Source organism: Protomyctophum parallelum, assembly GCF_964188405.1.
Source record: "Protomyctophum parallelum genome assembly, chromosome: 15".
Taxonomy (NCBI): Eukaryota; Metazoa; Chordata; class Actinopteri; order Myctophiformes; family Myctophidae; genus Protomyctophum; species Protomyctophum parallelum.
In genome coordinates, this window is record NC_139710.1 from 15883445 (window position 1) to 15897399 (window position 13955).

A 13955-nucleotide genomic window follows, 5' to 3' on the forward strand; every position below is an offset into this window, starting at 1 on the left:
AACCATTTTCACATGTGGTTAGAATGCATAAAACACATGCTAGAATACGTTTTCCAGCTTGAGGGATTCATAGGAGGGTTACAGAAGGCTTGCACTGGTTGAATAATTATTAATACCATTACCACAAAAGAATACACAAAACTAAAGCGTTAAGGTTGGAAAGCCTAGCTTTATGCATATTTAAAAAATTTATGTTTCTTGAAATATGACCAATCCGTTGACTGTAGATGAAAACAAGTACATTTCCAGAAAATGTAAATTTTTGGGTGGAAAAATATTACACCCTAGTTTTATTCATAGAGGTTTAGTATTTAAGACTTGATTTCCATTTTCCTGTGAGGCAATGCAGCCACTGCATGGCTTGGAACTCAACTGGGGAAGTGAAGATCATGAATAAACGATCTTCACCTATACAAACTACTTCACAAGAACAATGACTTAAAGATTCACTGAAATACATATTTTGTTAATGCAACGATTATCAACTACAATGCAACTTTCACAGTTGTGTACAGTATATGTACTTCCTGGTTTTACAGACAAGATGCTAGAAAAACAAGCCAGATGAGGAAAACATTCTATCTGGTGGGTGAAGATGAATTATTCAAAGTGTGTGTGTGTGTGTGTGTGTGTGTGTGTGTGTGTGTGTGTGTGTGTGTGTGTTCTGTTTTCTTTTAAGATAACAGATGCTAGCACAATAATCTCTTTTGAAAGGGGCACTGACATCCAATTGGTGGGCGGGAGATGGATCTATAATAACTTGTTTTGATATGACTGTTAGTAAAAAAAAAGAATAAAATCATCGAAGCATGTGGTTCATTAACGATGTAACATCATACAGTAATTGCCTCCTTGAACAACATGGTGTCACAATAATAGCCTGGTGATCAGAGAATCCTCTGTGCACCAGCATCCCCATGCAGCAAAGCGAGTTGAATTCAGACCAGTGGAGGGCAAACTGTGGGTGTATATACCCTCAGTGCACGCTTGCATGCGTATGTACTTGTGTGTAGGTCCCTGTCATCACCTGATGTCAGTCAACAAGCTAGTTATTGTGAAAGGTGCTGTTGTTATGTACCACCAACATGGTGGGATGACACTATTTGTCACCGTAGTGACGGATTCCAACTCCCTCAGAGGAGCATGTGCAGGCGCCATCCCTGAAAGACTGCCTTTGTATTTCACTCTCTCACACACACACACACACACACACACACACACACACACACACACACACACACACACACACACACACACACACACACACAGTACTGTAGGAACTGACAACAAAGGCGTGTTTATCCAATTGTGGTCGAATAAGATTAGGCTACAAAGAAACTCATAAAGCTAATGTTAGCATCTCCTGCTCCAGTGAGGGCCTTTGTTTGTGTAATCAGGAAAAACACAGGATTAGATTTGTCTGGGATGCTGTCTCGGAAATGATGCCCAAAAGGACCCCATTGTATGATGTTGACATGTTCTTAAATAACAGAGGGCAATGGCCTGACTTCTATCTGATAAAACGGTCCTCAGGGAAATAAAGACTAGTTGTATTGTTCACATTTCCCACTAAAATAAGCTGTCTGGCACAGCCCAGCCTAGCCTACGTCTGTATACTGTACACTCTTTTCCTGTATAATTGACTTAGCTTGTCACAATAATTGGGTTATAGCGAGGAAAGAAAATACCTCTTCTGTTGCCTAGTGTTTAAAGATGCTGATCTTTCCTTGAAGTGCAACTCATCTTTATAGTTTTCTGTAATTCATCAAAGGCGGTAATCAGTGGGCTGGGCTCATTGTAGCTATGCCAGTACAATATCCACAGGTAAATTCCGGTGCTGTATTGTTAAACAAAATGTTACAGTATGCTTAGAAAAGCATTGTGTAGTACAAGTTACATTTTAAGAAAAGAAAAGAAAAAAGGCCCTACGCAAATTTCTGGTGAACATTCTCCTGAAAAGTTGAGCTAGATACATTTGTTTTGTTGTGTAAATGAAGTAATGAACACATTTTTGACCAGTTGTAGGCCAATTTGCAAAACCCTTTGAAATGTGTCTCGTCTTCTTGTGTGTTTTCCAAAGCGAGCTGCAATTTGCCATAAATTTTCAACCATGTCAGGTGAATGGTCCTTGGAACACTAAACTTGTAGAGAGTTTGAATAGAACCCTTGACAGTCTAGTGCTGTTATATGAGCCAGGAGAGAGAGAAACCATTCATTCGCACCTCTGTGACCCTTCTCCCATTCTCCTGTTGAAGAATAGCCTGCCTCTCTCATGCATAGCCAGCCCCAAGCCCCTTGAGGCACCCAGGGCCTGTTACATAAGACAGGAGCAAAGAATGCTCCAGAAAGGTCTTCAGCCATGACCTTGGCTTTGACAGAGTGCTGCTATTGGTTCCTGTTCTGCCAGCGCTGTCTCACAATTACAAAAGCGAAGTCAAACATCTCCAGTGTCGAGTCTGTGTCTAGCAGACGCAGCCTGGGTGAATGTGTTTGAATACAGGGATGCGTTCACATTTCTAATATTCTAATAGTCATGCCAGTCTCCAGATTAGATTACCATATATTGTGTGTGTGTGTGTGTGTGTGTGTGTGTGTGTGTGTGTGTGTGTGTGTGTGTGTGTGTGTGTGTGTGTGTGTGTGTGTGTGTGTGTGTGTGTGTGTGTGTGTGTGTGTGTGTGTGTGTGTGTGTGTGTGTGTGTGTGTGTGTGTGTGTGTGTGTGTACGGGCCAATGCAATGCTGTTATTATAGGTTAGGGTGGTAAATGGTGCCATTTGTTGTGAGTGCTCTTTGTAGGAAAGAAGCAATGTGGACAAAAACACCTCTGCACGTCTTTAGAGGACTGTTATGTAGGATGATAGCTAAAGGTAATAAAACAGTTTTAGGGCGAAACTCCCCTTTAAGACCAGTAAAACCAGTCAAATAGGATTTTGGGCTTACATATTTTTATTATGTTCAAATGCAGAGTTAAAATTACACTTAGTGTCTTAATGATCTGTAGTGTATTAATATGAATATGCTAATACTTAAGGTTTTGTGTAAAGCACTTTGAAATACCTTGTTGTTGAAAGTGCTATACAATTAATCTTGCCTTGCATTTGGCCTAGAGAGTGCCTGTGTTTCAGAATGGAGTTATTATAAAAATGTGTGTTACATACCTTGTAGCCTATAATTATTTGTGAATGGTTTGGACAACTCTCTTTTCCCAACTGCTCCCAACTACAGTACTTACTCGGAGGCAAACTTTCGGTCTCTACAATATATGTAAAGTGTCTTGAGACAACTTGTTGTGATTTGACACTATAATAAAATGTAATTGAACTCTTTTGCAGCATCACTGAATTGCAGTATAGGCTTAGAGTGTGAATGAGAGTCGGGATCGTTCCAAACCCATTTAAAGTTGTTCTCCCTTGGCAAGCTAGTCACTGTGTGTTTAGTGGAAATATTTTCCAAATACTAATCCAACCTGACATTTTCCCCTTTGATAAAGAGGAAGGTGAAACACATAATAAAGGAAAAGCAACATCCACATTTACAGAGAATTCACTAACTCACATTTGTAAACCATTATAATGGAATCCCTGTTATATCCCCTGAGTTCTGATTGGCTCAAAGCTTTGATAAGTTACTCTTATTGGCTGAAAGGTTCAATAAGGCTGTTAAATGTCTGTTCAGCAAAACACACACACACACACACACACACACACACACACACACACACACACACACACACACACACACACACACACACACACACACACACACACACACACAGGTTGCTTAAGCCATCTCTCTGTGGAAATAAAAATCACTCTTTGCCACTTATCATGTGGATTGTTGAATTTGTCAAGGTTGATCAGATGTCACACCTTGGCTTAAAGACTGTACATACAAGCACATGCACAAACCAAACCAACACGCCTATAGAGAGAGGTATGTGAATTCTAATCTGACACAGGCTGTGTTTTTCTTTTCTTTTTCCTATGGGAAAAACAGCCATGTATCCTCGGCTAACCTTTTCACAGCAGTCTGAAAACTCACCTTTTCTGACCCCAGCACTTACTGTAATTCTTTGCACTTGTTGTGTAGATGCATGTTGTTTATATTTTAGACGCTAGATGTCTTACCTGCTATCCTAAGTTACATACGTACAGCACTGGTTCTTAACCCATTTAGACCTGGGAACGATTCTACAAATCAGACAGTTTTCTGAAAAACCCTATGTTTCTATATCAAACTATTTAATGTCAAGGACCCCCAAAAATATATGTAATTGGCCACCGACCCCCAACTGAAATGACGTTGTTCCAGGGACACCCCAGAAGCAATGATTTGAGTTAAAAGTTCAGTCAGACAAGAGAGACTCGGAGTAGAACCGCTGCTCCTTCGCCTGGAAAGGTGTCAGCTGAGGTGGTTCGGGCATCTGGTTAGGATGCCTCTCGGGCGCCTCCCTAGGGAGGTCCTCGACGCACGTCCCACTGGGAGGAGACCCCGGGGCAGACCAAGGCGCAGTTGGAGGAAATGCATTGACTCACTGGCCTTGGAACGTCTCGGAATCCCCCAGGAGGAAGTCACTAATGTTGCTCTGGAGAGGGAAGTCTGGAGCACACTCCGACTACAGATAAGCTGTTGAATATGGATGGATGGATGGATTTGCACTACATTTTCATGATTTTTCAAAAATTGCAGACCGCCACACTACGGGTTTAGGGTGTTCCAGGGCGTTCCAGGGCATTTAGGGTGTTCCAGGGCGTCCCCAGCAAAATGAAGAACAGCTTAACCCCATTTTATACTTTGGTTATTTGCAATATAGTCCATACTATGCTGACTACGTGACGCAACGCGACAATGGCTACAACAGGTATTGCATAACCAGGTGGGGAATGCATTCCCAACTTGCGGACTTGCATTGTTCCTGAGTAGGCTGTGTAGTTTTTTATTTTTATTTTTAAAATAATCTCTCTATAAATGCATGAAATCTCTTCATGTGTGTGCATCTGTTCGTTTTTGTACACAAATCTCTTAGGGTGGTCCCTGGTACAGAATCTTTTCAGACGGGGGTCCGTGGCACATGAGAATGTTTGAGAACCACTGACGTACAGAACTAGTTTTCTTTGCACTCCGATTACTTCAATGCTCACCCTGTTTGTTGACTCGGTGAATGCTGCTTACTCCAGACTTGCACTTTGTAAGACGCTCTGGATAAGTGTCTGCTAAATGCCTGAACTACTACTTTCCTAACACAAGCTACTTTCCTAACACAATTTAGTTTTTAAATTACATTTCCTGGTGGCTCTAAGGGAAGGGTGAAGCAAACCTAGGCTTAAATTCATGTCCTTTGTTGCATGACATACGCTCTCTAGTCCAACATCTCTGCTTTGTTTACCCTTTAGTAAGGAAGACAGGTCATTCAAAACTTAGTTAAGGGTCATGTTTTCAATCATATTTAGCATGTAAATTATAGCTTGAGGGGTTTAGGTGATAATGTCTGCAAACTGTGGAAGTGAAGGAAAGTAGACCTACTGTATCACCCTGCCAAATAAAACCATAAACATCTGACTAATGCTGCAAGACTTCAGGCCTGGGGATGAATGTGAAGATATTTTTGGTGTATGATGACAACATTCTGGAATATAACCCTGTAAACGGTGTATTTGTTTTGATGATGCTACGGATTAAATGGAGGGTAATTTCCTCATAATTGAGTTCCAAGGAACGTTCAGTTTTGTCGAAACAGTTTGATTAAACTTTCCTCAGACGCAGTAACAGAGTAAATGCGGATAGAGAAAAATAAACACACAGTATTGGTGTACTCACGACACAAACATACAAACATGAAGAACACACGTCACACACATGGCGTCACTGAGACTGCATCCTCCTCTTTAATGATACTGTAGGTGCAGTGCATTCCCTCAATAACGATCTCTTTGCAGGGTTGATACCTACAGTATGTCTGCATCTCTATGTCTCTGTAACTCTCTTTCTCATTCTCCTTGCATCTTTCTCACTTTCTATCTATCTCATAATGTATTCATATGTATTTACAGTTACACTTACTGTTCCTCATCCTCGCAAAAAAAAGGTTACCCCAGTCACAATTGATTTATCCTTTTAGACCAAGTGTTTGACTACAGTCAAACTCTGCTGCTGTTTACATTTCTGTCTAATACAATATTCAATCAATCAATCAATCAATCCAGGAACACAGCACAAATAACATGTGTTGCTTTATTCTTCTTGTCTCTCCCCAGTCCCCATGTTGTGTTTCTGTCTCAGAGTGTGTTGTGTGCTGACGGTTCTGGTGAGAGGGGCCGGTCTCTGTGTGGTTCCAGGCTGTGCCATGAGCTGGCCCACTCCTGGTTTGGCCTGGCTATAGGAGCAAGAGATTGGACCGAGGAATGGATCAGCGAGGGCTTTGCCACCTACCTGGAGGACATCATCTGGGCCCAAGCTCAGCAGGTATTGGAATTTGCCCAAGATGGTGATCACCTAACGAGTGGGTATTTAACTCTGTACTGCATTTACTGTGTCTATGCAGCATGCTACCTGAAACGGCAACCACTCTTTCGATCCAGTAATCTAAACAGGCGATGCAGCTGCATGTGTAATCACATGGTATGCTCTCAGATTGGTTCAAGCTGTGGGAATCAAAGTGCATTTCAAGCTACAGCATTCTATGCTACTAGCAATGTGTTCTGAAATATCACTGAATGCTTAATGTGGTCTTCGCTAAGTCCGTTTACTGCGGCCGTCTTGAAATGGTCGGCCATTGGAAAGTCATCATGTCTCATATCTCAGTGGTTGAAAGAAAATAAACATTAAAATCAATATCAAGACGGATCAGGGTTTGTGATGTTTATATTGTAGTCTCCTTTGTCTGCCTCTCCTTCAGCTTCCTAAACCACTGACACATGATCCTCTCGATTTGGGCAAGTGCTACGGTACAGTTACTCTGGCAAACTCACTTTGACATGCTAAAGTTTAATTGGTGCCATTTTGGTCCCAAACTTTCCCAAGGCGACGCTTGTGTAGCTGAAGTTCCATGTTGACTGTCATCAGTACGGAACATTAAATTCCAACATGGAACAGAGTAGCAGGCCCTGTGTTTATCTGTGTCTATGTATGTTTCCATCATAAAGGCAGTGGAAAAACAGAAACAGATGATTTAGGTGGGGCAGGGTGTGATGACGTTCAGGGTTTTCATGTTGCTACAGATCTAATACTCCCATACTTAACACACCGTCTAGAATTACCCAGAAATGTTTCTCCCACGTCTGTGCTATTTAATCATGTGACTTTCCGAAGGGACAGCTACACAGTAAAATCCATAGTGTTCATAGACTGAGTAGAGACTGCCATTTTATTGGTGCTCAAAGAAAAGTGGCCAACAAGGCAAACACACTAACACAATTGGTACTAATTTTAGACCCTCCAGAAAAATGCAATTATGCATATTTTACCACATAATCAGCCAAATGGCACAGATTATGGAGGGGTAATTTATTTTTAAACGTCCCGCATATATTTCAACTTCCTGCACATTTCACTGCATAAAATCACTTCCCTGCATATATTTCACAACTTTGCGCATATTTAGCATATTCTTTTGCATATTTTGCATTTCAAAATGTTCTGCAAATTTTGCAACTTCCAGCAAAAGAATTACACAAAATCCCGCATATTTCAAGGATTTTAGCCCACAGAATCAAGGATTTTTGCCCGCGTTTTTCTAGGAAGGTCTAATCTAATTTACCATCTTTATTGATTTTTTTCTCTCCATTCAAACAATAATAAGTTGGAATCTATCTCTGAATGTTTTTTCTTTGCGTTATATTATCAATCATTCTCCCACCCCCTGCTACCTCCTACACTTTCTCTCCTCTCTCTCTCTCTCTCTTTCTCTCTCTCTCTCTCTCTCTCTCTCTCTCTCCCCCCCCTCCATCTCTCCTGCCTGCCTATCCCTCTCCATGGCTTCAGCTCTCCCCATTAGAGACAGCAGAGCAGTGTGACCTGAAAGCACTGCTGAGGTGGAGGCGACTCTCTGACGAGCTGCACAACTCGGAGGAGCAGCTACAGGTCCTCAGGTGAGTGTGACTCATTGATCAACCCAACAGTCAGTCTGATGGACCTCCAGAGGCTGATGGGCGCACCATTAACACGGCTCAGTTGTGGTCGTGATTTCTGCAAGGCCGTGGACCATAAATAACGGAAGCTGCTAAAACGGTTTCTGATACATTCTTATTAACCTTCTGCTTGATAAAATGGCAGATCACGCTGAGAGCTTGACTCAAACTCGCACTTCAGCAATTGCTTGTTATACAGCATAATCTGTTGTGGGGCAGGAAATGTAATTATTACAATTAATCCCACATACAAGGGGAAATTCAGTTTTAGCTTCTCCCAGTTGTTGGCTGCTGAGGTTGTCATACTGAGGCGCTCGGGGAGGAGGGTTAGGGGTTAAGTGTCTTGCTCATGGACTCATGGACACCTCAGCCTGGCTGAGATACTCAATAGTTGCAGCCCAAATTGCCATCCTGGCTATTCAAATTAAACGGCATACTGTTCATACATTCTTTGCTCAGTGGTTGTCCTTATATTCTGATAACCCAAAGCCTTTGAGTTGCCACCATACAGAAATGGCTGCTCATGGGAAGAGCTTGCTTTACACAGTGCTCTTGTATAGTACCAGCTCAGACTATTACACCCCTCATTTCCTGTGTAAAAGTAATGTCATCAAATGTGGGGATGACTGTTACTTCCAATGTCACGGTAGCCACTGAGCGTTTTATTTATTTAGTTTTGATTATCTTTGTGGCCACAGGTTTATGCAGAGCACATGTGCCCTTCCGTCACTGAGCACAAACATAGTTAACATTCATGATAAATGGGCTTCTGGGCACCCCCTTCCAAAAAGTTCCATCTTTTGAACTTGGAGGACACCTTAGGTTACATTAGCCTTTAACTGAGTCTGTACAGGTATGTTGAAATGGTTTTGGGGCAGAATGAATTTCTTTACGTGTGTGTGTGTGTGTGTGTGTGTGTGTGTGTGTGTGTGTGTGTGTGTGTGTGTGTGTGTGTGTGTGTGTGTGTGTGTGTGTGTGTGTGTGTGTGTGTGTGTGTGTGTGTGTGTGTGTGTGTGTGTGTGTGTGTGTGTGTGTGTGTGTGTGTGTGCGTGCATGCACGTGTGTGCATGTGCGTGCATGCACGTGTGTGCATGTGCGTGCATGCACGTGTGTGCATGTGTGTGCACGCGCTCACATTCCTAGAATGCAGGTGTGGCGGGTGTGGCCAAACGATATATATCAAGGTGTAATGTACTGTCATGTCTTTAGCACACTCATGCACGTGCCCACATGCACAGACATGTGCGTGCGTATGGACGGACACACACACACACACACACACACACACACACACCACGCATCACACAATCACTCTCCATCTTGACAGTGTGGGACCAACACCCAGGTTGTTTTATCCAGGGTGGAATCACAGTGTCACCAGGGGGATTATGGGTTCAAGCCCCAGTCAGGCTGTCTCAGGGTTTAACTATTTGAGGTTAGAGATTCTGGAACATAGTTCTGTCTCTAAACAAAAACAGCTCACCACATGTAGAAAAGGTTCGCTGCTGACTGCTAGAAATGCACGACAGGACGGCAAAATCTATATTGCATTGATTTCACGGCACTTATACTCGCCGCTGCCTTCTAACTACAGTGCCTCACTAATGATGTGCTCTTAACACAATGTCAACACATGTTAGAGACACTTATAGATGGATGCAATGTTTTTAAAATATTTATTATCAAAATCCTGTGCACTTCTAATTGTTGCTGAATTTGCTACCCCCAAATCTAATGTTTACTGTACTGTATACTTGGCAGTATTCAATCCATTATCAGTGAATTAGTTATACTAGAGCGGTGCCCGTTGGGCAATGGCCTACTTGGAGAGATATTATGTCTGTGTCCCTTTTATGATTTATGATTTATGATTTAAGAATGGAGTTCTTTGCCTACTTGGAACGATGCAAGTTGGAAATGAATGCCCTACCCAGATACTTTTTGTGTCCCTTGACCCTTTTATGCCCATATAGAGACAGCGGATGTCGGCCGGTTCACCCTCCTTCAGCCTCCTTCAGTTTTTATGTGTGAAGCTGCGTATTTGTGAAAGGGTTAAATGTCATAGTGGCTTATGCTGGATGTCTGCCTGGAAGTGGATCAGGGTGTTCCCCCATGAGGCAGCCCTAGAGGGCATTATGGGGTGTGTTCCCCCATGAGGCAGCCCTATGGGGCATTATGGGGTGTGTTCCCCCATGAGGCAGCCCTAGAGGGCATTATGGGGTGTGTTCCCCCATGAGGCAGCCCTAGAGGGCATTATGGGGTGTGTTCCCCCATGAGGCAGCCCTATGGGGGCATTATGGGGTGTGTTCCCCATGAGGCAGCCCTATGGGGCATTATGGGGTGTGTTCCCCCATGAGGCAGCCCTATGGGGCATTATGGGGTGTGTTCCCCCATGAGGCAGCCCTAGAGGGCATTATGGGGTGTGTTCCCCCATGAGGCAGCCCTATGGGGCATTATGGGGTGTGTTCCCCCATGAGGCAGCCCTATGGGCATTATGGGGTGTGTTCCCCATGAGGCAGCCCTATGGGGCATTATGGGGTGTGTTCCCCATGAGGCAGCCCTATGGGGGCATTATGGGGTGTGTTCCCCATGAGGCAGCCCTAGAGGGCATTATGGGGTGTGTTCCCCATGAGGCAGCCCTATGGGGGCATTATGGGGTGTGTTCCCCCATGAGGCAGCCCTAGAGGGCATTATGGGGTGTGTTCCCCATGAGGCAGCCCTAGAGGGCATTATGGGGTGTGTTCCCCATGAGGCAGCCCTATGGGGGCATTATGGGGTGTGTTCCCCCATGAGGCAGCCCTAGAGGGCATTATGGGGTGTGTTCCCCATGAGGCAGCCCTATGGGGCATTATGGGGTGTGTTCCCCATGAGGCAGCCCTATGGGGCATTATGGGGTGTGTTCCCCCATGAGGCAGCCCTATGGGGCATTATGGGGTGTGTTCCCCCATGAGGCAGCCCTATGGGGCATTATGGGGTGTGTTCCCCCATGAGGCAGCCCTATGGGGCATTATGGGGTGTGTCCCCCATGAGGCAGCCCTATGGGGCATTATGGGGTGTGTTCCCCCATGAGGCAGCCCTATGGGGCATTATGGGGTGTGTTCCCCCATGAGGCAGCCCTATGGGGGCATTATGGGGTTGTGTTCCCCATGAGGCAGCCCTATGGGGCATTATGGGGTGTGTTCCCCCATGAGGCAGCCCTATGGGGGCATTATGGGGTGTGTCCCCCATGAGGCAGCCCTATGGGGGCATTATGGGGTGTGTTCCCCCATGAGGCAGCCCTATGGGGCATTATGGGGTGTGTTCCCCCATGAGGCAGCCCTATGGGGCATTATGGGGTGTGTTCCCCATGAGGCAGCCCTATGGGGGCATTATGGGGTGTGTTCCCCCATGAGGCAGCCCTATGGGGCATTATGGGGTGTGTTCCCCATGAGGCAGCCCTATGGGGGCATTATGGGGTGTGTTCCCCCCATGCTAGGCAGCCCTATGGGGCATTATGGGGTGTGTTCCCCATGAGGCAGCCCTATGGGGGCATTATGGGGTGTGTTCCCCATGAGGCAGCCCTATGGGGGCATTATGGGGTGTGTTCCCCATGAGGCAGCCCTATGGGGGCATTATGGGGTGTGTTCCCCCATGAGGCAGCCCTAGGGGGGCATTATGGGGTGTGTTCCCCATGAGGCAGCCCTATGGGGCATTATGGGGTGTTTTCCCCCATGAGGCAGCCCTATGGGGCATTATGGGGTGTGTTCCCCATGAGGCAGCCCTATGGGGCATTATGGGGTGTGTTCCCCCATGAGGCAGCCCTATGGGGCATTATGGGGTGTGTTCCCCCATGAGGCAGCCCTATGGGGGCATTATGGGGTGTGTTCCCCCATGAGGCAGCCCTATGGGGGCATTATGGGGTGTGTTCCCCCATGAGGCAGCCCTATGGGGCATTATGGGGTGTGTTCCCCCATGAGGCAGCCCTATGGGGGCATTATGGGGTGTGTTCCCCCATGAGGCAGCCCTATGGGGCATTATGGGGTGTGTTCCCCATGAGGCAGCCCTAGAGGGCATTATGGGGTGTGTTCCCCCATGAGGCAGCCCTATGGGGCATTATGGGGTGTGTTCCCCATGAGGCAGCCCTAGGGGGCATTATGGGGTGTGTTCCCCATGAGGCAGCCCTATGGGGCATTATGGGGTGTGTTCCCCATGAGGCAGCCCTAGGGGGCATTATGGGGTGTGTTCCCCATGAGGCAGCCCTATGGGGGCATTATGGGGTGTGTTCCCCATGAGGCAGCCCTAGGGGGCATTATGGGGTGTGTTCCCCCATGAGGCAGCCCTATGGGGCATTATGGGGTGTGTTCCCCATGAGGCAGCCCTAGGGGGCATTATGGGGTGTGTTCCCCATGAGGCAGCCCTAGGGGGGGCATTATGGGGTGTGTTCCCCCATGAGGCAGCCCTAGGGGGGCATTATGGGGTGTGTTCCCCATGAGGCAGCCCTAGGGGGGCATTATGGGGTGTGTTCCCCCATGAGGCAGCCCTATGGGGCATTATGGGGTGTGTTCCCCCATGAGGCAGCCCTATGGGGGCATTATGGGGTGTGTTCCCCATGAGGCAGCCCTATGGGGGCATTATGGGGTGTGTTCCCCATGAGGCAGCCCTAGGGGGGCATTATGGGGTGTGTTCCCCATGAGGCAGCCCTATGGGGGCATTATGGGGTGTGTTCCCCATGAGGCAGCCCTATGGGGGCATTATGGGGTGTGTTCCCCATGAGGCAGCCCTATGGGGGCATTATGGGGTGTGTTCCCCCATGAGGCAGCCCTATGGGGCATTATGGGGTGTGTTCCCCATGAGGCAGCCCTATGGGGCATTATGGGGTGTGTTCCCCCATGAGGCAGCCCTATGGGGGCATTATGGGGTGTGTTCCCCATGAGGCAGCCCTATGGGGCATTATGGGGTGTGTTCCCCCATGAGGCAGCCCTATGGGGCATTATGGGGTGTGTTCCCCCATGAGGCAGCCCTATGGGGGCATTATGGGGTGTGTTCCCCATGAGGCAGCCCTATGGGGGCATTATGGGGTGTGTTCCCCATGAGGCAGCCCTATGGGGGCATTATGGGGTGTGTTCCCCATGAGGCAGCCCTATGGGGGCATTATGGGGTGTGTTCCCCATGAGGCAGCCCTATGGGGGCATTATGGGGTGTGTTCCCCATGAGGCAGCCCTATGGGGGCATTATGGGGTGTGTTCCCCATGAGGCAGCCCTATGGGGGCATTAAGGGGTGTGTTCCCCATGAGGCAGCCCTATGGGGGCATTATGGGGTGTGTTCCCCATGAGGCAGCCCTATGGGGCATTATGGGGTGTGTTCCCCCATGAGGCAGCCCTATGGGGGCATTATGGGGTGTGTTCCCCATGAGGCAGCCCTATGGGGGCATTATGGGGTGTGTTCCCCCATGAGGCAGCCCTATGGGGGCATTATGGGGTGTGTTCCCCATGAGGCAGCCCTAGGGGGGCATTATGGGGTGTGTTCCCATGAGGCAGCCCTATGGGGGCATTATGGGGTGTGTTCCCCATGAGGCAGCCCTATGGGGGCATTATGGGGTGTGTTCCCCATGAGGCAGCCCTATGGGGGCATTATGGGGTGTGTTCCCCATGAGGCAGCCCTATGGGGCATTATGGGGTGTGTTCCCCATGAGGCAGCCCTATGGGGCATTATGGGGTGTGTTCCCCATGAGGCAGCCCTATGGGGGCATTATGGGGTGTGTTCCCCATGAGGCAGCCCTATGGGGCATTATGGGGTGTGTTCCCCATGAGGCAGCCCTATGGGGGCATTATGGGGTGTGTTCCCCATGAGG

The 13955-nt window shown here is 47.0% G+C and overlaps 1 protein-coding gene across 1 annotated transcript in view; it reads left to right on the forward strand.

The window, feature by feature from the left end:
• The window catches only part of aopep (aminopeptidase O (putative)), a gene marked incomplete at its 5' end in the record, with an annotated part of 103559 nt that overhangs the window by 21582 nt on the left and 68022 nt on the right, over nt 1-13955 (forward strand). Inside the window, 2 exons of the mRNA XM_083783336.1 lie at nt 6253-6460; nt 7979-8085. Of these exons, the coding sequence (XP_083639462.1) occupies nt 6253-6460; nt 7979-8085 (315 nt within the window). The remainder of the gene's footprint in view (nt 1-6252; nt 6461-7978; nt 8086-13955) is intronic.